The sequence below is a fragment of the Sinocyclocheilus grahami genome, unplaced genomic scaffold (genome assembly GCF_001515645.1).
Source record: "Sinocyclocheilus grahami isolate Dianchi unplaced genomic scaffold, SAMN03320097.WGS_v1.1 scaffold1642.1, whole genome shotgun sequence".
Lineage (NCBI taxonomy): Eukaryota > Metazoa > Chordata > Actinopteri > Cypriniformes > Cyprinidae > Sinocyclocheilus > Sinocyclocheilus grahami.
The window spans coordinates 25,017-52,781 of record NW_015506821.1 but is presented as its reverse complement, the minus strand read 5'-3'; the positions used below and the strand labels follow the sequence as shown (position 1 = coordinate 52,781).

Genomic DNA, 27,765 nt, shown 5'->3' with positions numbered 1-27,765 from the left:
CACATCTGTGAAGACAAACCACGAGGGGAGGAAAGGCGTGAAAGAAAAAAAAGGTGTTCAAGGAAGAAATGCCATCACACCTCCTCCATCACTACCATCTCAAACACACACTCTCTCTCTCTCTCTGCAGGGTGTGTGTTTGTAAGTTTGATGAACAGAGCGGGTGGATGAAGTCGTACATAATGCTGATAGATCACCACAGGTTTCATTAGACCATGAGCTAATCTAATCTCGTTATATGACATGCACACACACACACACACACACACACAGTAATGCCATGGCATTATTTTCTCTCCAATCTCCGCTAACACTCGGACCTTCACTGCATCCCTCTCTCAGGCCTCTGGAGATGTGGAATTAATTCCTAAATAAAAGTGGGCTATCTTAACGTGCCTACATTAGCCCCTATGACAGATAGGCACAGCGATCATAAGCTGCAAAACACAATTTAATGAAGTCGTTAAAGAACTATTAGCCTGGCTGCACCATCACTCATGCACAAGCACTACTGAGAGACCTGCAGAGAGAGAGGGGGGGTGGGGGTGGGGGGACGGCTCTTTCTCCAGCAGTATGATGTGTATTATGTGTGTTTTTGGAAAGGTGATTTTTGCACACTGGAATCGGTGACGATATGGCCAGAAACATGCCAGAAACGTGTTCTATGCAAGTACGCAAACGCCAAGTGCACAGTTCTGCTGTTTATACTTAACACACGTTCTTGAGTCACTATGGCGGTAACAAACCCAAGGGGCCAATAGAGTTATGTTCAGATGTCTGTGCTATTAAAACAGTTGTGCATAACCTGAGATGCAATATGAACTGTGCTTTGACATTTCAGACTGAAACAATGTGTGAAATTGAGCTTAAGTGTCTACGTACTTGCGTAGAGGTTTTGGGGCCTGTGTATTGTGATCTCAACATCACTGCAGAAAAAAATACACACAAAAATACAAACGAGGTGGAAATATCAGTGTTATACACTGACGGGGCGTAAATATCTGCTCTGAGAATGATTCAATTACAATTATGATTCTTTACTAAATGATGCAATTGAAAATGGAACCATGATTTAATTGTTTTTAATTGATTTAAGTTTTGGTAAGATTCTTTATCATTTTCAAAAATATGCTGAATGAGGGCCATATGATTTCAGCGATGCGGGAAACACGGAAGCATAACCCAGTCATTTAAATGCAATTTACTGTGTAATGCGGAATGTCACGGAATTTGGCAAATATACACTTAATAAAATCGCAATATGGACTAGTGTCTGTGAATATTATAGACTAAATTTAGATATGAAGTCTGCTTGCTGTGAATGAGAATGAGAGACATAGTTGCATTTACTACAAATACTCAAACCCGCACGACAATCATGTATTCATACTTAAGGCATTAAAACTGAATTTAATAATGCTTGATTATTCGACTAATAAAAAAAATAAAAAACTAGTTTAACAGATCAAAAAACAATGGTTAGCCGCAGCCTTAATTCCAATATTAAACATAAAAACAATAGCCGTTCATTATCCATCTCCACTGATGGTTATGATTTCCTTCCGCTATTCATTGCTACTTGATAAAAGTGCCACCAAGTCATAGTTTTATGTAAGAGCAGTGGCTCTTGGCACGTGACTAAAAGCGCAAATCTCATTGGTCGGCTGTTTTCCTCACAGTGTGATGGAAAAGAGTTTAGAACCCATCTGTTACATTGACAACATGCAAATGCTCATGTCAGTCTGAACAGATGCATTAAGAACTGCGGATTCAAATTAAAATGTTTATCGCCAAACATTCGTCTTGGTGTGAACGGGCCTTAACGCTCACATATGTCTGTTTCAGGGTATGTGTGTGTGTGTGTGTGTGTGTGTGCATGTGGCTCTTGGCAGGGATAATTTTAGAGGAGAAAATTAAAGCGCTGGCAGATCGTCCATCACAAAGATGAAATTCAATGAAAAGATAAAAATGTCAATGTTTCCTCCCTCCGCTCCCGCTCTCTCCACTCCTCTTTTTTTCACAATTTCTCCTCCTCCTCAGCAGCGGCAGATGAGTTGTGTGTCTAATGCATTTGGAGCAGAGAGAACCCAGTGTGTTGTGTTGAAAATCAATGCATGTGTGTGTGTTTTATTACAGAAGTTGCGCAGGAAGTGAAGTGCGAAAATGCTGCTGTGCATCATTTTGTAAATGTACTCTGTGTCAAGAGGTGTGAATTCCTATGAACTCACAAGTGTGTGTCGTGTCATTGTGAATGATTTGATGGGTCATCTGCACGGCAACACTATCTCGACATGATGCCTGTAGACATCCATGTGCATGTAAATGTCAGACTTGTCCATAGCGTCAAGCTTGACATGCACATGATCACTGAAAGACCTACATGAAACCTGTCAAGAACAAATGCTGGTCACTAACCCATGAAGTACATGTCTAGTTTAAAGATCATTAAGATTTTTTTCATGACCGTATATCTTAATACTGTAATAACACTAATAAAATACTGATTGCTGTAATGTGAAAAAAATTTATGTATACATACATTTTTTATATATATATATATATAAAAAATAACTCCATTTAAGTAACAAAAATTTTACAAGAATCATCACTGAGAATAATCTGGGTGCATTACAGTAATAAGAATTTTGGGGAAAATAAAATAAAATGAAAATAAAGTCATAAATTTATGTAAAACATATTTTGAAGGGGCTGTGAATTCATTAAAAAGTTCAAACTAATTAATGACATATGCCGAAAAAGAAAATTAATGATCCAGTTTAAGGCAACATAATATTAGCTGAAAAAAAAATAGTGATGCATCGAAATTTCGGCTTAAAAAACTATTGTGCTGGAAATTGGAGTTTTGGAGGGCCGAAAATATTGACCGAAACGATGATGTTTAAGTAGCGCTTCTGCAATGGCGTTTCTATTTCATACACACAACGTGGATAAGCTACAACACGACATGAATGAAATCATGTCTCATGGAATCACTAAATCAGAGTTTCAACTGCAGAAAGATGTCTGTAAAACAGTTACATTTACCTCAGGAAAGCCATTTAATGTCCAGTCAATGTGCAATTTACTTAACATGTCTTCATTATGTTTGAATAAAACGTGTATAAAACAAGTTATTACAGCCATCATTTAAATATTTAAATATCGATTTTTTTAATATTAACTATCATTTCTTAAATTGTTTTTTTTTATATATTTCAACAAATCTGAGTAGAAACATTTATATAATTAAAAAGTTAATAAAAATTTACTTTTTTGTATGTATACAACTTTATTTGTTTATTCATTAAATGTAATTATTAAAAACTTTATTTTTTGTTTCAGTTTCGGATTTTAATTAACATCAAATTTGTTTCAGTATAAATTTTATTTCAGTGCATAACTAATTATTATTTTATATTACTATTGAAACTTTTGAAACTATTGAAAAAGAGCTATTTCTTTTTTTGGCTTTTGGGGTTAATGTGAGCTTGACGTGTCACCCAGATATACACAAACTTGGCATGGGCCGGGATGAGATTCTGACGGTATGATAACCTTAGATAAAAATATCACGGTTTCACGGTATCACGGTATTGCAATTACAGCTCTAAAATATGTTATTTTTAAATGTCTGGGTAAAAAAACAACTTTTTTTCCCCACTGAATACATTTTATTTTTAAGAAACATATAGAACATTTTAGAACAGTAAACATGTCAGGCTAAATCATTAGAATAAATAATTAAATTCTTCTTAATTAAATGCAGTCACTTAAGTGAGCCTAAACCTGCAGCTCAACAATAATCAGAACATAAATAAATTATTTTCTGTAAAAAGAAAATCCCTATAAATGAAAAAAATGCAGTCACCTAAGTGAGCCTAAACCTGCAGCTCAACAATAATCAGAACATAAATAAATTATTTTCTGTAAAAAAAAAATCCCTATAAATGAAAAAAATGCAGTCACCTAAGTGAGCCTAAACCTGCAGCTCAATAATCAAAATTGTAAAAAATTCTGTAAAAAATAAAATAATTAATAAAAAATGCATGCATAAACCTGCAGCTCAACAAGGTTTTTGGAGACATGCTCGCTTTCTACCCATTCATCTTTCAGTCCAAGTTATGATGCAGGAATGTTCACCTTTCCCGGATTAAGTTTGGAGCGGTGAGGTACGAAGATGTGTGCACATACACACATAAGGAAAGAGAGAGGTACGGTCTCTCCGTACAACGCTCAAACAGTGGCAAATTTTTTATTTTTTTTTTGAAATGCGTGATTTTGAACAGATGTAAACAATGGCAGGAGGCTTAAAAGTATAGACGTGAGACCAGCCAAGTTTAATTATTGTACTAAATCGCAGAAAATTAGGCTACAGTACGTACTTTAGACCAGTGTTTCCCAACCTTTTTTTAGTCGCGGCACCCTTTGGAAATTTAAACAAACTTGTGGCACCCTACAAAATTAATTTTGTGTTTCCTGTCGGCTCAATTTTAGAGTGGACTTTGCTGTTCCGATGAGCATGAACGGTATACGAGTGGAGCGACTGAGCGGAGTGCACACCACATGAAAGTGAAACCTGAGCGGTGAACTCATTTTTGGCAGCCGAAATTGCGGTGCAACTCTAATTATTGGCGACATCAGAAATGGATATTATATAATAGATGCTTTAATTTAAAAATATTAAAAAATATATTTTTTTACACGGCACCCCTGCTCTCGACAGACGGCACCCCGGTTGGGAAACACTGCTTTAGACTGCTATTCCTCACTCTGTGAAGTAATGTGAGGGAGGAAACTAGTTGACGTTAGCCAGTTAATTAGCCATGTTATCTGCCTCGGTAGCAAGCCAAATAGTATTTATTTCAACACTGAAACAAACGGTGGGTGGGTCTCTGTCTTGATCGGGGGTGAAAGAGGGAGAAAACCGAAGATGACACAGATATATAGTTTATGTTCGACTTGGAAGTATATTCAAACGTCATCTGTACGGAACATCATTGTGTACGGAACATGGTTAGTCTACGTTACCCAAAAAATTCCCATACGACAGACTTCGTCTCTTTCGATGGGGGAAAAAGTTCCAGGGATTCATCTCCTTCGGCCATCCTACACACAGGTGACTCCGCCCACCGGAGGGGGAGGGGTCGTGTGACTCGCTACACTCTTCGCTGCACAGCACACAACTGAGCGAGTCCTGCACTTTCCGTCTACCATCTTTGACGACACGTAAAAAAACTGTGCATACCGCAGGACCGGTATAACGGAAAATTTTTGAGGTTTTGAAACCGTGGCTTTTCCAAACCGCGGTATACCTTGAAACAGGTTATCGTCCCATGCCTAACACACACCCTCTGACATGATGCCAGATTGTTCCCTATCCCTCTATAAAAACACGCCATTTGTGTCTCTTTCTGCAGTGGAGACTCATGTCCACTTGATGGTAAGAGCACTTCGAATCTATCTGGAAAGATTTCTGAACAAATGCACATTCACAACTTCTGCTGTAGACCTGTGAGTGTGAGTGTGTGTGTATTTTCTCACCTCTCCCAATTAACTTCTCAAGTCTGACAGTGCCTAGCTGTGTGGAGACGTGTTCTCGTATAGCCAGAGGGAGGCACTGACTGTGTGTATGTGTACTCATATCTCTACTTGCTGTTTCATATTTTGGCAAGAGTACTTCAGCTGTGGAGAGAGTATTACTGATGCATTGCTCACATTCTTTGGACATTCCCACTTCCAGGCACTTCTGCAGCCGGCAGTATTGACAGCGGTTGCGGGTGACTTTGTTGATGATGCAGTTCTTCTCTCTGTGGCACGTGTAGATCATGTTCTTCTGAATACTTCGCCTGAAGAATCCCTAAACACAAACAACACAATTTGGACTGTGAGACAAACTCTATGAGATGCAAGAAAATGCCAGTCATTTGTCAAAACAACTAGATGTTTACATCTGATGGTGCTTTTCCCCTACAACACGCATAGCCATAATGTTAAAGTATTGTTGGTGGTTGTTAGGCCATTGATATGTGGTTGCTAAAGAGTTCTGAGTGGTTGCTAGGGTGTTACTATAGTACTTTGGATGGTTGCTAGGATGTTGCTTACTGACCAAAAACAAAAAGCCCACCCATAAGTCTTTACGATATACTTCCTTCAGCGTAAGTCTATGAGAATCTTTTGCCTTTAACATCAACCAGACAAAATTCTAGGTCTGATCAATAAAAATAAAAAAGCATGTATGTTTGAAACACAAAAGAAGATATTTTTTATATAAAAAATTTAAAAAGAAGACATAAAACTTGAAAGATTTGTTCCTCTATTGAAAAAGCATAAACATTCAATCTTAAAAAAGTTCATAAAAGGATCGTAATCCATGTGAATCAAGCTTTGTATAGTCTCATGAAGAGACACAATCGGTTTATACACTGAACAAAATTATAAACACAACACTTTTGTTTTTGCCCCCATTTTTCATGAGCTGAACTCAAAGATCTAAGACTTTTTCTATGTACACAAAAGGCCTATTTCTCTCAAATATTGTTCACAAATCTGTCTAAATCTGTGATAGTGAGCACTTCTCCTTTGCCGAGATAATCCATCCACCTCACAGGTGTGGCATATCAAGATGCTGATTAGACAGCATGATTATTGCACAGGTGTGCCTTAGCCGGGCCACAATAAAAGGCCACTCTAAAATGTGCAGTTTTACTGTATTGGGGGGTCCGAAAACCAGTCAGTATCTGGTGTGACCACCATTTGCCACACGCAGTGCAACACATCTCCTTCGCATAGAGTTGATCAGGTTGTTGATTGTGGCCTGTGGAATGTTGTTCGCAATAAAACTAGTCCAATCGCGTTTCGAGGTGGGTTGGCGACCACTGCTTTAGAGAAAAGTATTATCTTTCTTATTTTTACCCAAAATATGGTGTTGTGAGCATTACTGAGTTATGTTATGAAGTTAATATGGAGAAAAAGCATGTAAATAAATTAAAATATCTTTGTTGGACAACAGGTTTGTAAATGACTCATACACATGTAAAACTGTGTCGCACACGTGCTACTGTAGCACATTTACTCAAGGCTCAGACCGATTTTTTCATCTTTCAAAATAAATGTAAAGACAGTAAATAATGTCATTAGTTTTACCATCAGTTCAAGCCCGAAAGGGGAACAGACACAGTAATGATGCAGTACACAAACCGCGGTTAAGATAGCTAACTCCACTGTGATGTGACGCTGTCTCTCTCTCTCGCTCTCTCTCTCTCTCTCACACACACACGATGCGCAAAACTCCGCATTTGAACAGTCAATAGCAAATACTTAAACTAATAACCAAACAGTAGCTGATTCAGAAGCGCCAGATTGTCATAGCAAAGTCAGAATTACCTCCTCTCCTAGGTTCACGAAATGGTCGTCCATAAAATGCATTGCTGTTCTGTTGTAAGTCATCTTAAAGATTCTTAAATGCATCTACTTTCGGAAGGCCAAATAAAGTGCTTCTGCTTTCGCCTAGAAACACACAGCGTCTCCCTGACATGCTGCTTCAACACTAACTGCAGTTACTGAAACCACGCCTTCTTTCTTTGCGTGCACATTTGGGCGGCATTATGCTAATATTTCCACATAGTGAGGTAGATATGTGGGGGCGTGTTAGAACGAGCCGTTTTAGGGGAGCGTGGCAGAGTCTTAACTTTGATAAAGAATATCTCTTTGGTTTTGAGACTTTAGTCTTTGGAACTTCAGGGATCTTATCTATGCACAATCAGCTTGTAACACTCCAAAGAGAAAGGAAAACTTGAAATCGCATCATATGACCCCTTTAAGTAGCTTCACATAGAAGCGGACAATAACTATGCTAATGAAGGGGGCAGTGCTGCAGCCATGACCGCAACACTCAGAAGACTAATTAGCCATGGGTGACCTCAAGATTTTTACCTCAAGATGTGTTTTTATGATGGGGTTTTTCAATTGTTGAGTAAAACATGGTCTGTTGTAAATTCCTGATTCTTCGACGTTTTGAAAACGCGAATTTTGAAGCAGTAATAAGTAACTACATAAGAATGTTTGAGGGTGAGCTTGAAAATGGCCAAGTATTGTCAAGTTATGTTTACATGTACTTCACTAACACTACTATACCCTGTGTAAACAGTATTTAGTTATTCTTCTCTACTTTTTAGAAGAAGAAAAAATAGCTTACTGAAAAAACTGACACTACTGTATTTTTAAAACAGCTGACTACTAAGCTAATTTAGTTGTGTTGCTAGTTTTGGGTCAAGCACATGCGGTGTGAGTGAATGAGAATGGGTCACGCCACTCACCTTGCAGCCCTCACAGGCACTGACGCCATAGTGGTACCCTGAAGATTTGTCCTGACACACAAAGCAGGGCTTATAGATGCGAGGAGGAGGGGGCGGAGAGGGTGGGCTCGGGACGATCTCCTCTGAACTCGTACTCTGGGTTTCGATAGCTGTGAAAGTGAGAGAGTTTATGGGTCAATGACATGACTTGTGTGTGTGTGTGTGTGTCTATTATTACTGTATTCAAAATACATAAAAAATCTATTAATTCAGACTGTGACTCGAATACATCTTTTCTATTATGTACATGTTCATTAAATAAAAATTAATTTTAATATTATTTTTGTCAAGCATATAGTCATTAAAATAAATCTTTTCTTGAAAATTGCTTTTCCATACCATTAAAAAAATGAATAGCCCAAATTCTAGAAACCATTAAGCAGACTTTCCTATTTATCTAGGAGGCATCCCTGACCCTGACCCTGACCCATGTGCTGGAGCATCACATTGCAGCGCTGCTGTGTGTGATTAGGAACATTACAAGAGAGATCAAAGACATAGTCGTCCTGAAGCAGCTCCTCTAGAGGAACCGAGCTTCTGTCAGAGAGACACAAATGATCTTAGCGATGTACATGTTCATTAAATAAAAATTAATTTTAATATTATTTTTGTCAAGCATATAGTCATTAAAATAAATCTTTTCTTGAAAATTGCTTTTCCATACCATTAAAAAAATGAATAGCCCAAATTCTAGAAACCATTAAGCAGACTTTCCTATTTATCTAGGAGGCATCCCTGACCCTGACCCATGTGCTGGAGCATCACATTGCAGCGCTGCTGTGTGTGATTGGGAACATTACAAGAGAGATCAAAGACATAGTCGTCCTGAAGCAGCTCCTCTAGAGGAACCGAGCTTCTGTCAGAGAGACACAAATGATCTTAGCACATTCACTGAACACGTGTAACACATTTGTGCAGATGATAATTAGCCACCCATCACACATCAAAACAAGAGACGAACACTGTTACCAACACCATTCAAACCACTCATGGGAAGGTGAACAGACAGCTCTAGCTTCTAAGACGGGTTTCCTACTGTTTGTTTTGTGCCACGGCAACTACAAACATCTTCCACATTTATAGTAACAGTAGTAGTAGTGGTAGTAGTAGTAGTAATAAATAAGTAAATACAATTACTACTAATTCTACTACTAATTATTATTATTATATTAAGTTTTTTTTATTTTATCTAACAATTATTCAATATAAAAAATTAGGTGTATTAATATTATTAAACTAATTATACTATTATTAATTATATTTATGTAACATTAATATGATTGTTATTCAGTTTTCTAATTTTTCTATTATTTAAAAATATTATTTAACTTAGTATATTTTTAATTATATTAATGTATTATTGATTCGATTATCTATTATTACTATTAATATATTAAGTTTTCTCAAATTCCTTTTATCTAGCAACAATTATGTATTATTAAATAATAAGTACAATTATATTATTTTTATTTAAATTATTCATTTTTAAAGAATTATTTATCCAACACTTTTATTATTATACTATTAATAATAATAATTGTATCTTATATTTCTTGAACAACAACAACAACATTATTATTATTAATAATAATAATAATTAAAAAAATCAAGCATGAAAATAGCCCATATGATACCACAGCAACAATTTTCTTAACCCACATGTCTCTGTATCACACAGAATGATTACTGTATATCAGTAAATCAGACGAGTTTATTTTTATAATGTGGCACAAAGGAAGATTTCCAGCATTGGATCACAAATCATATTATACAACACTAAAAATATGTATTTCACTAGTGACTGTAATGTTTTAAGTGTAAATAAGAACAGTATACTAGTATTGCAACATACTATAACATCATAAAGATTAGTCTTAATACCATTGTTAATTATGTAAAAAATTCATCTGTGCAAGAGGTTGTTGGCAGTATCAGCCCAAAAATGGACGGATGGAGGTTTTAAATATCTAACATTGAAACTATTTCAATTAGCATTCACACATGATTTGGGAATCACTAAATGAAATCTTGCATACTACAGGCAGTATGTGACTTAGGGACTCCTGGACAATAGATGCCTACAAATAATAGAAATATTAAGGTGTTCTCAACAGGACACAATGTGTGCATTTCTGTCCTTTTAAAAAAGGTGGAGAGGGTACCCGAGGTGAAAGTACGTGCTTGCTTCTCTTGCTGGTTTGGCAGCACTTTCTTTCCCGTGCATGTGTGTGTGTGTGTCCCAGTCCTAGCAGAGGGCAACTCAACTTGTGAGCTGAAGTTAAATATAGAACTCTTATTTACACACCACTGCTGTCGGCCCCGCCGGGCACATCACACACACAGAATGACTGCAGACGCGTATCTGAAACAGCATCCATACACACACAAACATCAACACACACACACTGTCAATGTGCATGTTCCCGCCTGTCTCTCTGTGGGCAGGAAATACTCAGAGAGACGTCCTGGAACAGACTGATGGAATGAAAGGCTGACTCAGCCGCGGACGGAGAGAGACTGAGAATGAGAGCAGGAAGCATTGGAGAGAATGGAGGAGAAAATCAAACAACTGCAATTCAAACATGTGGCTATGACAGCCAAGATAAGCACATACACGCACAGCCACATCGTTGAGCAAAACATCCAGGACATTCAAAGAGCTAAAGGTTTGTTTTGAGTGGACGAATGGACACTATAAACACCCACGCACGAAATCAGAAAGGCCTTGCTCTGAGTTCACGCTAAAATGTTCACAACACGAACTAGGCCAAAAATCTGAAGATGGCTAAAGACCACAATCATTTGTGCTTCATGAACATTTAATTTCAAAATGATGAGCATTCAATTGCTCCTTTAGGGTGGGGTAAGAGTGGGTGGAGAAAAATTATATTAATCAAGTCCTTTCTGAGGAAATTGCACAAAACTGTCCATCACAGTGCTAAGATGCTGGACCAAAGAGCTAAAGGTTTGTTTTGAGTGGACGAATGGACACTATAAACACCCACGCACGAAATCAGAAAGGCCTTGCTCTGAGTTCACGCTAAAATGTTCACAACACGAACTAGGCCAAAAATCTGAAGATGGCTAAAGACCACAATCATTTGTGCTTCATGAACATTTAATTTCAAAATGATGAGCATTCAATTGCTCCTTTAGGGTGGGGTAAGAGTGGGTGGAGAAAAATTATATTAATCAAGTCCTTTCTGAGGAAATTGCACAAAACTGTCCATCACAGTGCTAAGATGCTGGTGGTGCACTGTAAAAAATGACAGTGAATTTAAGGGTAAAAGACTGTAAAAATGCTACAGTAAAAACCTGTTAAATGGTTAACGGTAAATTCCCCTACTATATACGGTGAAAAACTGTATTGGACATTACATGTAATTTTACGGTAGTATACCGTTTTTGGAAGTGAAAAAAAAAAACCCCGTATAATTTACAGTGAATAACCGTAAATTGACATTCCCAGAATTCCATGCGTTACATTTCAAATTTGATGTTTTTTTGTTGAAATAACTATGTTTTTTAGTTTTTTCGTCTACCGTATTTTTTACGGTAAAATTCCGGCAACCACAGCTGCCGGTTTTTTACCATACATTTTACATAATTTTTTTTACAGTGTGGTTGTTAGAGTGTATTGTTTCCTAACAGCTCCTAACATGCTCTGGGGCCAGATTCATGACAATAATATGTGTATTTCCAAAAACATGACAGGCTTTGGTGTTATCTGATTGTATGGTGGTTCTTGTAGAAGACTTGATGATCATCTCAATGAAAAACACCATAGCCATCTTTTTGCAATCAAGCAGATTACCATAATAATGTGCCACGTATTTTAAATTTTCTGAAAATTATGATGTAATTATAAAACGAGTTCCCTATTAGAGTCAATCTTGTAGAGTTGTTACTGAAATTCGAATTGAGCAAAATTCACTTCACGCATAATAATATAATGTTTATATTATCAATCATTAATGTCACTTTAGAGTACTTGTGCAAATCATGCACACTTTTTAAGGCAAGTTGTAGCTTATCCTAACTTTAAGAGGTTATTTACAACTATTTTTAACTTCTTTTCAGGAATTTTTGTCTTTAGCAATGTTTTTTTTCAGTATTATTACGATTTTTGCCTTTAGTAGTGTTATTTGATCATTAAGATAAATCGGTTTATATTTTTACATTTTAATTTTAATTTGACAGTTTTAGTAATTTTTTTGTGTTTTTGTCATTTTATTAGCTTTTTATTATTTAGTTATTTAAATAATTAAATAATCATTATTATTATTTAAATATATATTTATAGTTTTTATTCATTTTTAATATAGTTTTACTTTTGATAATTTATTACATAAAGTTCAACTAAATTTAGTTTTTTTGTAATACTTTTCATAATTTCAGGTAACTTTATTTTAAGTAACAAAAATGTTTTTAGTTTCAGATTTAGTTAACTATAATAACCCTGGTCGTCATAAGTGTTAAAAAAATTCTTAAGAAACATTTTTGGCAATACAAAATGTCCTTATAAAGAATTTAATTATTTTAATCAAGCACCTGGGTGGTTTCTAGGTGATTGCTTATGCAAACATTAGCTGATTTTCAATCATGAACCTCTTTTACATGTTTTTTTTCTCAGGAAAAAAAAAAACTAGACTAGAAATCAACTTCGGTCCTATTTGCAAATATTGGAGATGGTCTCGTGGAAGTAGCAATGTCAGAACTCCTGTCCTGTTCGTGTGCCAATATTTTCCTCAGCAAACAAGCCACTTATTTCCCATGAAGTTTGTGTAATCACGTTTTTCAGTTAAAATGAGAATAATGACTAATAATGTAAGAAAGTAGAGAAACTTTTCCCCGTCCCGCCTCCATCTTTTACTCTATTTTTACCAATTTACAGTTAGTCCCACCCAAACTCATGCACCAGCTGAGTCAGAAGGTGACATGCCGGTCGCTCAAGACAACAGAACAAGGTTTTGATAACACTACAGATTCAGTGTTTTCACTTTTCAGGAAGTTAACCTGTGAAAGGCCAGAAACATACCTTAGAAGACGTTAATGCCTGGCATTCCTTTGCGGAGATACTGTAAATGTAACGTGTACTTGAGTTATGCAGTGCATTCTGAATGATGGGTAAAAATTGAGCTTGAAAAGCTAGAAGCATTTGCGTTCACATTCTTGTGTCGAGTATGTTTTAGACCATATAGTTGTATCTGCACAATAAACTGGCGTAGGATATATAATTTTAACACTGAAAACAATTAAGCACACAAAAGTGCCACAATATAATATTTAGGGGGTATCCGACAGAAAAGCTTGAACAGAAAACCACTGTTGAATATGATATGACTGAGCAAAAAAAAATAAAACTAAAAACAAAACAAAATTGTGTTTTGTTGCATATCCCAGTTTGGTGCCACTACATAACAGTGTGTGTGCAAACAAATAGATGCACTTAGGACACCCACTACATCAGAGAGACAGAAAGAGAGAGATGAATGAGGTGAGGCAGGGATAAATAGAATGAGCACACTGTGTGTGTGTTGTAGTGTTTATGTCAGTCTGTTCTCGCATGTCAACCGAATTACACACAGAACACTTATATAACAAACCACATTACTGCTCATTAACAATGACCCCTCTGCTGTCTCGCTCTCCCTCTCTCTCTCTCTATGTCTCTTGCTCCCTGTTTTTCTCCATGTGCAAGCTTCTGAATTTTCTTAAGCAAAGCCCTGAATGTTTTTAATCATCTTGTTTTTCACACTAACCTTTCATGCCTTGTAATTTCTGATACTAAGAAAATCATTCAGAGGTGCAACCTACTCCAGAAATCATTCCTCTGACTGCTGCCATTAAGTCTAACTGACATGCTGCATACTGACGGCATTTCCATCCAGATGTCAAAAATATTTAGAGATAACTAAAGCAAAACATACAGAAATTTACTGCATCTGCTGTACTTGCAAACTCTTTTAAGAAACAATGCCAAGTTCACAAACTTCACTAAATCCAGTAACTATACCATACATTTTACCATATACATAAACCATATACCATATATTATTAAAATACTAATTTTAATAGCTTATTACCTTCCAAACAAATTTTAACACCATTTTTATAATTCAAACTTTGTCTATATCCTCAATAGAATATTACCATAATGCATACTGTACCATAATACATAGCTCTTTTTATTAGTGATTATTTATCTGAATTAGGGTTGTGACGGTGAGGAAATCTTCCCACCGGTTAATCGACGTGTGACAACACCGATAATACCGGTATCACCATGGGGGCAGGGGCGTTTCCTCTTTTCCTCGCTTTCCTTCGCTTTTAAATAGCTTGCAAAAGCAGCTGCGCATTTTACTTTCACTTTCAAATAGCGGAAATTCGGCGTAAAGCAATTGTTCGGTTTTAGTTCGTTTGAATTTTCCCTCTTTTCATTGCTTTCCTTCGCTTTTAAATAGCTTGCAAAAGCAGCTGCGCATTTTACTTTCACTTTCAAATAGCGGAAATTCGGCGTAAAGCAATTGTTCGGTTTTAGTTCGTTTGAATTTTCCCTCTTTTCATTGCTTTCCTTCGCTTTTAAATAGCTTGCAAAAGCAGCTGCGCATTTTACTTTCACTTTCAAATAGCGGAAATTCGGCGTAAAGCAATTGTTCGGTTTTAGTTCGTTTGAATTTTCCCTCTTTTCATTGCTTTCCTTCGCTTTTAAATAGCTTGCAAAAGCAGCTGCGCATTTTACGTTCACTTTCGAATTAGCAGCAATTTGGCATCAATCGCTTGAATGCCACAACAAAATACAACGTCAAACTCACTTTAGTCTATATATAAAACATAGAACTTTTATTAACACAACGAATAAAAATACACCATGCTATAGGGCAGGCTATGCCTAATATAAAATAACAAATAACTTACATAAAGTTTAAATAGGTAGCCTATACAAAACTGGAAATAGGCCTAAGTAAACATGCATAATATATAACCAAATAAAAAAGAAACGTAGAAAGTTTATAAAATAAATAAATTACACAAAGTTTAAATAAAGTAAAAATCAGCAAACACTGTGGAACCAATTAATTAAGAAACAAATGTTTAAAAAAACATCCAAAATCACCTTAGATAAACGGCAAAAGTCAACAGGCTTTTCAAAATCCAAAATACTGTCAAACAGACACTTTTGCATTTCGTTTCGAAACTAAATCATCCGCCATTGTCTTTTCTGTCTCACCTCACTTTTCTTGTCAGTCAGCTCGACTCACTCTCCTCACTGGATAAATTAAATCTGATCTGTGATGCAACTGTTGTTCAACTGCATTGAGCAGCCGCGTTCAGTTTTTAATTGTAGTGTCTGTTCTTTTACTGAACTAAATGATTTTTATTACTATAAAAAAATCAAAACGACGGTGGGGGTCAGTACACTTGTAGGCAAGTGACCTAACTGGTGTTGCGGCTTAACAACGGTATCACCGTCAGCACCGTTTACCACGGCAAGCCTACTCTGAATAGCTCTTTTTATTTTTAATCAAAACTTAGATTCTGTTCTTTAATAGATAAGATCCCTAAAGTTGCAAAGACTAAAGTCTCAAACCCAAAGAGATATTCTTTATAAAAAGTTAAGACTCGACCATGCCCTCCTAAAACACCTCGTTTAAACACGCCCCCACATGTCTACGTCGCTGTGTGGGAAGATTTGCATAACATCGCCCAAATGTTTACACAAAGAAAGAAGGCGTAACTTTTATTCTCACTGTAGTATTATTGCTGCCGCCGCCTTATCGTGGAGACGCTGTGTGTTTCAGTGTGAAAGCGAAACTACTTTGTTTGGCCTTCCAAAAGAGGACACAACTAGAAATCAGTGGTTAAGTTGTATTTACAACACTGTTCCAGAACAGTTCAACCCAAATATTCAGATGTGTGCAGCGCATTTTACGGAGGACTGTTTCCTGAACCTGGGAGAGTAGCCTACAATGCCATCTACACACAAAGACCGTTTCTATAAAGTGGGGCACTTCTGACTCACAGACTGTAAGTATGTTTTCATATTAAAAGAATTTGCCACTGACGATTCAAACGCAGTTTTGAGCAGTGTAGCGCTTCGCTTGTTGTTTGTCATTTCTCCGATCACAACATGGTTTTATGTTTACGCGGCGCGATATGAAACGCAACACGTAAAAAGACAGTATAAGACATTATAATCAGAAATTATGTCCCCACTGGAACAAATGCCTCTTTGTAATGGGTTTTATTGGTTTTGTGTTGTCGCGCCGGCCAGACACAGCATCACAGTATGGTAAGGGGCGTAACATTTCCGTCACACGCTTGAGGCATTCGGCCAATCACAATGCACTGGCTAGCTGGCCAATCAGCGTACACCTCACTTTTCAGACCGATGAGCTTTGTAAAAATTGACGGCGGGGCATAGAGGAGCAACAAAAATGTACAGTATGTGGAAAATAATGTTTTTTGAACCTTAAAATTACACCAAATACACAAAATAATGTTCTTTTTAGCAACGTCATATGACCCCTTTAAATAATTATCACTCAAATAAAAAAAAAGAGTTGTATATTAACATTTAATTGCACAAAATGCAGTTTCTATATTAACTTTTCAATTATATAATTATGTTTCTACTCCAGTTCACTGTTGAAATACACAAAGCTTCTAGCAATTAATGGATGGTAGGTGCACTACAAATTGTTTTTAGTGAAGTTTTGTTGATGCATCAACTGAAAACAGCATAAACTAAAAAGAGCTTGGTTCACAAAAATTAAGATTGATTAAAGATTAGAAATCGATATTGTTAATCCAGCACTAGAGACCACACAGCTAATATGTTTACCTGTTGTAGTTTTCCCACGCGTTGTATACACTAATTTATATGTCCTCATTTCCGTCAGTGATTTTGGTCTTCCAAAACTGTTTCGGCCTAAACCGAAAAATTAATTTCAGCCAAATACTTCACAAATGAAAACGACTCTCTTGCTACCAAATATATTTGGAGAAAACTATCCGCTAGCATTCCCATTCTTCTCATATACAGTAATTTGGCTTGAAGATGTAACATTTCAACATTCCTATTCCACCAATTAATTAAAAACATCCCATAAGCATCCCAGGAGGTCTGGGCTAAGCCCTGAATATACGCTGACCCTATAACTGCCCATCTCTTTCTCTGTCTATCTCTAGGTTCAAGATGAGGTTACATTCCTAATGTTTTGACAACCAACAAACACTGTAAATCAACCTCTATCCTGCTCTCCTCTTCGGTCTCGCTCTTCATCTTTAGGAGCCTTTAACTCTTCCTTCCTGACAGACAATACGTCTCCCTTTCTCTCTGTGCCTGCTGTAATCACCCGTTTATTCATCTGTGGGTTCAGGTCTGGGTCTGGGCTTGTTTAGCTCTCATTACGAGAGGCCCAAAGGGTGCTGGGAGAGGACGGGAGGGGGTATTAATCAGATTTGGGTTGGTTAAGCCCAGCTTAAGTGTGTTAGCGGGGTAGAGACAGGCCCTAGCAGTCACACACACACTTATCTCACTATTAGATTATGCACTGCCTTGTAGTGACAAAGTGCTTTAACCATCAGAACCCAAGGCATTCTTTTTTTTTTTTTTGACATGATCTAAGTCTAACATCAACCAAGACAAACAGATCACAATTTGACAGGGTCAACAAGTGGTACGTCTGATCCATTCCATTTATGACAAACTAAAACCAATAAACTACCGCCCTGAAAATCAAGAGTCAAACATCACATGCAGTGAGACGCTACTTAAAATAGCAACCATGTTACCGGGGAGAAAGTGTAACTAACATGGAATCAGTCAATGAAAAATTCCACCATACCTTTCAAAGGCAGGCAGATGTTTTTGTTTGAAATAATCATTGAGAAAAATCTGTTGTCATTTTGGCTGGGCCATATATTTAATATTTCACAATACATTTACAATACATTGACAGTTATTTTATGAAGAAACGTAAGCTACAAGGGTTGCTTTGTTTGAAATAATCATTCAGGAAAAATTTGCCATCATTTTGGCTGGGTGGTATATCAAATTCAAAACACATTCACAATGATTTTGCTGGTGAAGCAACATCGTGAACATCACAGAATTTTTCACACTCTTCAGGAAACTTAAAGGCCAAATTAAATCCTTCCTTGTCTCGCTTAAAAGAGATGTTTAAGAATTTAAACTGATTTAAGCTTCAACAAAAACAGCATTAGCTGTAAATTCATTTCCATTAGTTTCCATTTCCATTAATAAGTTCAAATCAAAATCAGTTTCATAAATTGACTCAAAACTCTGATTTATCCTGCATCACATCTTTCATAATAAAATGGTTCAGTAAAATATAAAAAAAAGTATTTGTGCCTTTATTTTGTTGAGCTAGATTTTTTACTATATTTAAATTTTGACATTTACGTTTAATCCATTTCAGACAAATACATAAATATCATCATGGTCTAATATTTTACATTTATCATCTAACTTTGGTTGTAATATCAGTGTAATTCTCTCTGTATGGTTAGGGCATGTGTTCATGCTGAGTGGAGGAGATTAGGAGACTCCCTGCCTACACACACCTCCTGTTTACATTACACACACACACACACACACACACACACACCTGTATTCAGTGTTTCTGTTTCCTGCATATCCATATTTTTCAATACTAGACAATGGTCTCAAATCAAATGACTAAAATATATTAAGTTCCCATTAAATATTGCAAAAAACATTAAGATAGAAAAACATGAATGAATATGAAATTTTATCATCTAACTTTGGTTGTAATATCAGTGTAATTCTCTCTGTATGGTTAGGGCATGTGTTCATGCTGAGTGGAGGAGATTAGGAGACTCCCTGCCTACACACACCTCCTGTTTACATTACACACACACACACACACACACACCTGTATTCAGTGTTTCTGTTTCCTGCATATCCATATTTTTCAATACTAGACAATGGTCTCAAATCAAATGACTAAAATATATTAAGTTCCCATTAAATATTGCAAAAAACATTAGATAGAATAACATGAATGAATATGAATAACTGGACCACGTCAAGTACCTGAGCACACAATCCTGCTCTAGCAAAATGGCTTTACAAGTATAGCTTAAAATACACACACACAACGCCTCTGCACTCCCGATTTCTCCCAATATGGGGACAGGAGACTTGTCAGTCAATAAAGGGGAAAACAAAGTAACTGGCATTACTTTTTTTTAAAAGTAACTAAGGTATTTTCTTGTAAATTAAAAAAGTAATGTGTTACTTTACTAGTTACTTGAAAAAAAGTAATCTGATTACGTAACTCGCATTACTTGTAATGAGTTACCCCCAACACTGCTTGTGTGTACATTAGAGCTGCACAATTTTGGATAAATTGAGAATCATGGTTTTTTTTTTTTTGGTTCGAATTAGAGATCACGATTCTCCCATGATTCTGAACTAAAAATAACATGTAGTAGAGCCTGTGATAAAATATTAATTGCCGACTATTTAAAAGGACGTAATATATATATATATATACATATATACATACATACATACACACACACACACACACACACACACACAAAAACAAATTGTAATATTAAAATTATAAAAAAATATTTTGAATGAATGATTCAATTACTTCAAATACTTCACTTGTTTCATTACTGAATGAATCAGCATTTCTGAATGAATCTCTTGAATTAATGAGTCAATGACAAATAATTTTTAACAGTTACTTGTCGACACTTGGTGGCAAAACAATATAATCGACACAAACGTTATTTGAAGCGTCAATTACTTTCAAACGGTGATTTGCTCTATTTTGATTGCTACCATAGATCCACCATCAGTGTTTATATCCAAATTATAAACTGTTATCCCAGTACTTTTGTGACAATATGAATGATTGTAAGACAGAAGTAATACAGTGTGATAGAAACAGTGCCTGTTTGTGGAGCTGTTTCATGCCTAAACATGATAACTTATCTCTCTGTGTGTCAGCTGCAGCGCAAATGCAGATTTGAATGACTTTTTCAAAGGTTTAATAGACACTGGCGATGTCATTTAGAAATGAGACTCTGTGAGTGTTTGAATCGAGATCGCAATCTGATTAATCGTGCAGCGTATTGTCACTACAGCGGTCACTAAATTGTAGTGTGTACGATATGTATAGTCTATGATAATATTGGAAGCTGACACTGAGTATGTAAGTATTACTTGTCGATTATTGTGATATTTTATCAGCTGTTTGAACTCTCATCCTGACGGCACCCATTCACTGCAGAGTGTCCACTGGTAAGTAAGTGATGTAATGCAAAATTTCTTCAAATCTGTTACAATGAGACTCATCCTCAAAACTCATCTTCATGGGCCTGAGCGTGATACATTTCAGTAAATTTTCATTTTTGGGTGAACTATTCCTTGAAAATGTTAACTAACCACCATGCAGAACTTGAAAAGATATATTTTTTTGTCAATACTGCACACCCCTACTAAAAGGTATGTATATTGGCCATTGAAAAATGCCAAAAAAAGTGATCGCTTTACATTTCAGAAACAACACAAGTTGTTCCAGTTTCATGATTTGCTTTCTCTTGATTTTGACGTCATTGTGAAAGAAAGTAGGCCAATTATGTTGCCAAAGCTAAAAGCATTCAAACCGGCCCTTTCAAACCCTTTACTGCCTTTAATTATTTCACATACAAGGTCTATTTGCTTTACGAGCATGTGAGCAAAGACTGTTTATGTCTAGGGTATAGTGTATGGATTTGACAGCATAAGGACCATGAGCATCAATTATTGCTAGAGTGGGCAGCTTTAACATAAATAGTGCAGTACAAATGGCCAGCATCATTATTTAAACATATTCAAGTGTTTTTTTAAGCAATATACAAGATGAGGTCCACGAGTACACATCATGTCTGAACATATACTGAAATATAATGCTATTATCTGAAGGAAAGAATATGAACGAATGGATAGCTTGGAAGTACAGTGACTAAACATGGGAAAATGTCATTCAGTCACTTCTTTTTATTTATTTTTTTCAGAGTGGAGCCAGTTAACTGAGGGACTGGAATCATGTGGATTACTTGTAGTTTATTGTGTTTTTATCAGCTGTTTGGACTCTCATTCTGACGGCACCCATTCAATGTTATAAAGTGATGTAATGCTACATTTCTCCAAATCTGTTTCAATGGAGAAACAAACTAATCTACATCTTGGATGGGATTGAGGTGGAGTACATTTTCAACAAATTTCATTTTTGAGTGAACTATTCCTTTAAATCTAATTACTACAATATGTTTGTTTTGATTGCCAGTGATGTTCTCATTAAGATGTCTGTTCTCATGGTTCATTGAGAACATGTGGCAAAAAAGGAGGTTGAATGAGGTCCGAAAAGAGGCCTAACTCTCACTTGCTCTTGTTTGTCCTCAATAATTAAAGTAAAATGAGACTGACCCCCTTCATTCTTCTGTGTAGGGCACATCTGTAGTTTATTTCCCATCATGCACCTGTCCCATGGGTAGAATGAATGAACATGTGTAGACTATTTCAGAGGTCATGGGTTTGTCAGCAGAGTTCACTGGGCTAATATTTTCATGTATACGTGTGTGCGCTTATGGGATTTCTGAGGATCAGACGATCTCGTTCCCTCTTCAGACATCAATTTCCTGTAAGTGTCTGAGGTCTTTGAAAATCTCCCACATACTTAAACACAGAGATCAGCTCTTCCTGTGCTGAGGGTCACCATATCAGTTGCTGCACATGCAATTCTCAACAACAATAAACTCACACAAGAGCATTAACAGATGATTTCTGTTGTGATACACTAGTATGGAGTCCCACTCATGCCAATCAGTAATCAAGAAATTAATGAAACAATCACTTATGTAATGTGCCTTATGTCCAAACTTATGTCCATAATGTGTTATGGAACCGTCACATTTTATGCAAAAATATAGACATGCAACCACACATTTTTCAGCATCACACTAATCTGATTCTTTAAAAAACTACAGGCAGATGAATGCTCTGTTTAATCTATGAACACAGATAGCATTATGATATAACATAACACTTTATGATAGCACTTTAGAGTTGGGATCAGTGTTATTTTAGTATCACTGGGATATTATTATAGTCATTCATATTTTGAATTAAACTAAATTAAATAATATAAATTAAATAAAAATAAAAACCTTTTGTTTAACTGAAATAAATTAATTTGAACTGAAATAAAATACAATTAAAAAACATTTCAGGTAGTTGCCAAGGCAACATTTCTAATTTTTATTTAGTTTAATTTGATAATTTGATGTCCCAAAATAACTAAAACTGAAAAATAAATAAAGGGGGTATTATAGTATTAGAGTTATTAATGGTTTTACTTTTTTTGTTTAGTTATAATAACCCTGGTAAACATATACAACATTTCACAATCTTATCGCATCACTATTTTAAGCAGAACATTTTTTCATTTATGTGTATTATTTTATTACATAAATTATTCATAGAACACATTATATTACAACAAATAATTAAAATAATAATAATAATTTAATTATTTTTTTATGGACCTTTCCCTTCCAATTTAAACTGTGAACTTTTGCTTTTCCAGATGTACTAAACAGCTACTGTTCTACTGTATATTAACACTTTAAGTATGTCTAATTCTAGATTGGAGCGTTGACTTTTGTTTTCCTCTTGAAAGTATGCAATAATAATATGGCCCATTTGATTGCTTATCGGATGAGTACAAAAAAAAAATGTATGCATTTAGCAGACACTTTTATCCAAAGCGACTTACAGTGCATTCAGGCTATACATTTTTTACCAGTATGTGTGTTCCCTGGGAATTGAACCCACGACCCAGACATCTCTCACCATAGTAACAGTACTGACAACCCCCGTTACTGGGTAAACAGATCCCATAACCAACCTTACTTTACCAATTACATTTCATAACAAAGTCAATGGGAGACACCTGTGTAATTCACAATGTACTTTTCTGTAGTGAGACACAAGACAATGGCATCTAATCTACAGCTTGTACTTCAGGCCACCGGGTCAGAAATGGTCAAATTTGTGACATCACAACTAATTAACATACAACCCATCTATTCAGTAACTATTGAGCAACTTGAACCGCTCTGATGAATAGTGTCAACTCCTGCTGGTATGTGGAGAGCAGCCAATCATAACAGAGATCATTTACATGTAGAAGTCTTAAAGCTACAGGAACGTACAGCCTGTTTACAGTGGTTCTGAGAGTGGTGGAAATAGTCATAAAAAATAAATTATGACTGTTTTTGGTGCAAGAAACCTTTTACTAGCATTTTATGTGGATGTCAGAGGAAACGATCAAATGAAAAATATGAAAATAATTGACCATAATTGACCATTTTAGCTGAAATCAAAATGTGTCAATTGCATACGCAATGCTACATGACAAAACCACTTTTAAATGAACCAATTTTACACACACACACACACACACCAGCTAATTCCAAACGGGGAGCTGATTTTCCCCCCAATTATCATAAAATGCCAAAAAGTCCATAGATTCTCTCTGGTCTTGCTAAAAGCATATTTGACCAACAATTTAAACACAACACGTGAACACCACATCACATCAACAGTGCCCATATATTAACACAGATCTCGGGAGTGTAACGTTGAGAAATAAGATTCCTTGACGTCTAGAAACAAAAACAAATACTGGGAACATTCCTGAGATGATGAAAGGTGACAGTCAATCTCATTCCTGAAACACAAGTTCACTCTCACACGTTCACAACTTCCTGCTTTCTTGAGTATTCAGAATAACAGTGTATAATTCGATTTCAACCGATAATTTTATACAATTGGATTTCTCATACAATTCAATTTCAACCATGCATTAAGTCCATGTTGCAGCTTCTAATAAGTGACCTCCAATGAATGATTCTGAGACAGTGTTCCCGAAAGAACCTTGTGTTTATGACAACACTGGCTGTATAAATGGAGATGCAAGCTTTTATGTCTCACCTGCATCCTCTCAGCAGTGCGGGACACACTGACACTGCACAGTCATTCACATAAACACTGTGAATTGCCAACTACACAACACGTTTCATGAAGACTAATCTAAAAGTTAAAATAAAGAAAGTACTACTAAACACTATGCAAGCTCTAGTCTAAGGTGGTCAATACTCATACTACAGATGTGCGATATTTTCTGGGATTTTGTTGATATTTAGACAATATTTTGCCGAGTGTGTTTTTGTGTTGGTACTTTGGCTGGTTTAGACCCGTCATAGACAGCTGACTCCCAAAGCTACCCTTCATATTCTGTGCGGTGGTTAGTTCACCAAAGTGACAGAAATTAACTTTTTCATGTGGTGATATTTGTCACCTTTAATTCATTTCAGGGTCATTTCTACCTATATATATATTTTTTTTCTAACCATATTAGATGTATGCATAATCTTTTATGTTGAATTCTTAGATTTAATCAATAAATTCCATTAGAATAATAGGACACTAGGATGTTACCAATAAAATAAAACAAGCAACACAGTTCTTTTTACGTGACACTTTTTGGCACAGAAGCTCCATTTAACAGTAGATGTATTTACACTTCAGTTACAACTATATGCTATGTATTGCTGTATTATTAATACACATATTAGTATATGCATATGTAATATTTTGAATATTGCAATATGAAAAAATTACATACTTCAAATATAAAACTCCCAATAAGTCACTGCCTTAATGAGTGAATCACTGAGTCATTCGTACAATTGATTCATTCAAATGGCTGATTCATTCAAGAACAAAGCATTTGTGTCTTTATGAATGAATCACTGAATCACTGATCTGTTCAGCAACAAAACGTCACTGATTCAAAACACCAACGGCTCTGTTTTGGCTTTGTTTAGAAACACTGTCTGCTTGTTTCTATGTAACTCTGCAAACACATGGCTCATTTGGCACCAAAATACTTCCTGCTCTCAGCCAATCATGTGTCAGCATCTGTTACCAGATGTCATTCAAATTCAGACAAAAGTATTTACGTTCAAGTGTTGACCTTCTACCAGCTTGCACACAGAAAGACTCACACAATGTTATAATTAAGTCCTCCTCTGTACAATAGAATTCTGATTCTCAGACAAGCTAAAGCAAAACTCAATTATCTGAAGCAGACATGAGTGTGCTTGTGTGTATGTGTGTGTGTGCTTTCATCTGATTCAGTCATAGATGTTTTACTTTAGTATAGGCTAATGTATTTTAATGCATTCCATGAAAAATGTAAGTCTTACACGAGTCCGAATAGTAGGACAGGCTGCATTTATTTTTGGCCTTAAACATTTGAGCACGTATACTACAACAATATTCTATTTCTCATAAATATATTCTGCATTGCAGAGTTTGACTCAATTTAGTGAATGGCCTTGTTTGGATGGTTCATATAAAATGTCCAGTTCAAAACATATACATACATTCATACATAAAAAGCTTAATCACTGACTGTTTAAATTGGAGGTCACATAACATCTTACATTTTTGGAGTAAAATGCTACTTTTTTTCCATCAATGTTTTAGAACCATTTGATTAAATTCCGATATTTTCTAATTTCTATATTCCATAAAACGAATAAATGCTGCTCCAATTGTAAATACACAGTTTGGGATCACTATGATTTTAAAGAAACTAAATCCTAAAAAAGACACTATTCCAGTACAACCATTTTCAACTAATAATGAAGGTTTTTTTGAGTGCCAGATTAGCATATTCGAATGATTTCTGAAGAATCGTGTAGCGCTGTCTTTTCATTGCAATGATTGATGTAGCAAATCATCTGTTTAGACCAAGAAAAGCAGCTATATGGGATGTTTTGTTGAAAGTCAGGGGACGCACGCACACACACATAGTGAACTATTAATGTGATCGTCTACATAGGCATGACATCTTCAGTACTGTTCAACACCACACAGTAAAAACAGACCCAGGGCTCGATGCTTACTTTTCTTTTTAGGAGCACTTGTGCTCCTAACTTAAAAAATTTAGGAGCACGTTCAAATTTTTAGGAGCACCTTCTAATCAATAATCCAAAATGTTATCAAAAAGTAGCCTTCCCATTACGAGGTAATATTTGACTCCTCTAACTTTATTAAAAGTATGTCATCTTTTGTCAAATTCTTAAATTATATTTTATAAGCTTAACAACAGAATAAGAGTAGAATAAGAAACAAGTTAAAAATCAAATGAAATCAGTATTAACAAAAATAATTTGTAGAGGTGGCACAGAAGAACACAAAAGTGTTGTTTGATGTACTTTCAGACATTTAATGAGGTTCAGAAGTGGAATGAGTGCAATTAAATCCATAAATCCATGATGATATTAATGTTTTAAATATAAAATTTTGAATATAGAAATATTAAATGATTTAAATAACTGAAAAGATAAAGCAGGTGGCGGCAAGTCACTGATTTTTATCACTGAATCATTCATTCAATTGATTCATTCAAACAGCTTATTCATTCAAGAGTGACTGTCTTTATGAATGGGTAATCATGAATCACTGACTCACTAGATTCGTTTAAAAAAACTGTTCGTTCATAAACGAAACACCGCTGTGTTTGAATGGAGATGCGCAGCGGCTGAGCTGTGACTTTGTTTTAAACTATTTTCGAAATATTTCGAAATACAACGAAATAGAGCAAAATCAGACAATAGTGTTATAGTCAGACAATGTAAGTAACTTAAAATTAACTTCTTGTTTATTGAATTGTATTGTATTAAATCAGTTATCACATTTACAAACTCCCTTAAAAATCATTCAAAGCTGTCACTCATCATCTTAGTTCATCGCGAGCTCACATTTATAATCAACGAAGCTCTCTACACTGTGTGATGAATCTCTTATTTACACCCTGTCTACACTTTGCTTATGAAGGATTGGTGAGATATGTCTGATACATTACTCGACGCTGCAAAAACACGTAGAAAGCTTTGAAGCTTCCCTGAGCGCAATCACAAGTATGATGATGATCGGGTCAGTCGCACTGGTGCTCCTAAAATAAATTTCATAGTCGCACGCAGTAGTTGTCGAGCCCTGAGACGTGCGGTTTTGTTACTTCCTGCCTTTGTTTGAGGAGAAACAGAAACTGAAAATGTCTGCATGTTCCACATTATTCCACGTGTGTCAGTGGGAGGAGCTCACAGGTATGTGAGAGTCAGCATGCTGTGCGCTCAGTACAAGTCTTGAGGTGATTTCACACTGCATTCTGTTCTAATGCTCTAGCTGGGCCAAATTTCACACCAAAAACAAAAGTAATGTATATTTTGCTTCATAAATAAGAAGCATGTTTTTCACTGCAACATTTTCATTGATCATTAATCACATTTA

At 35.8% G+C, this 27,765-nt stretch overlaps 1 protein-coding gene across 4 annotated transcripts in view; it reads right to left on the bottom strand.

The window, feature by feature from the left end:
• Positions 1 to 27,765, bottom strand: part of raraa (retinoic acid receptor, alpha a) — a 40,491-nt gene that overhangs the window by 7,289 nt on the left and 5,437 nt on the right. For 2 of the 4 annotated variants that reach the window (XM_016258099.1, XM_016258098.1), the window contains exons 1-4: positions 17,605 to 17,882; positions 17,200 to 17,286; positions 8,316 to 8,464; positions 5,716 to 5,857 (exon numbers count right to left, since the gene is read on the bottom strand). In XM_016258099.1, the coding sequence (XP_016113585.1) occupies positions 5,716 to 5,857; positions 8,316 to 8,464; positions 17,200 to 17,286; positions 17,605 to 17,725 (499 nt within the window). In that variant the 5' untranslated portion in view covers positions 17,726 to 17,882. Of the gene's footprint in view, positions 1 to 5,715; positions 5,858 to 8,315; positions 8,465 to 17,199; positions 17,287 to 17,604; positions 17,883 to 27,765 lie in introns of those variants that run through there. The other 2 variants (XM_016258100.1, XM_016258101.1) reach the window with 1 other exon arrangement.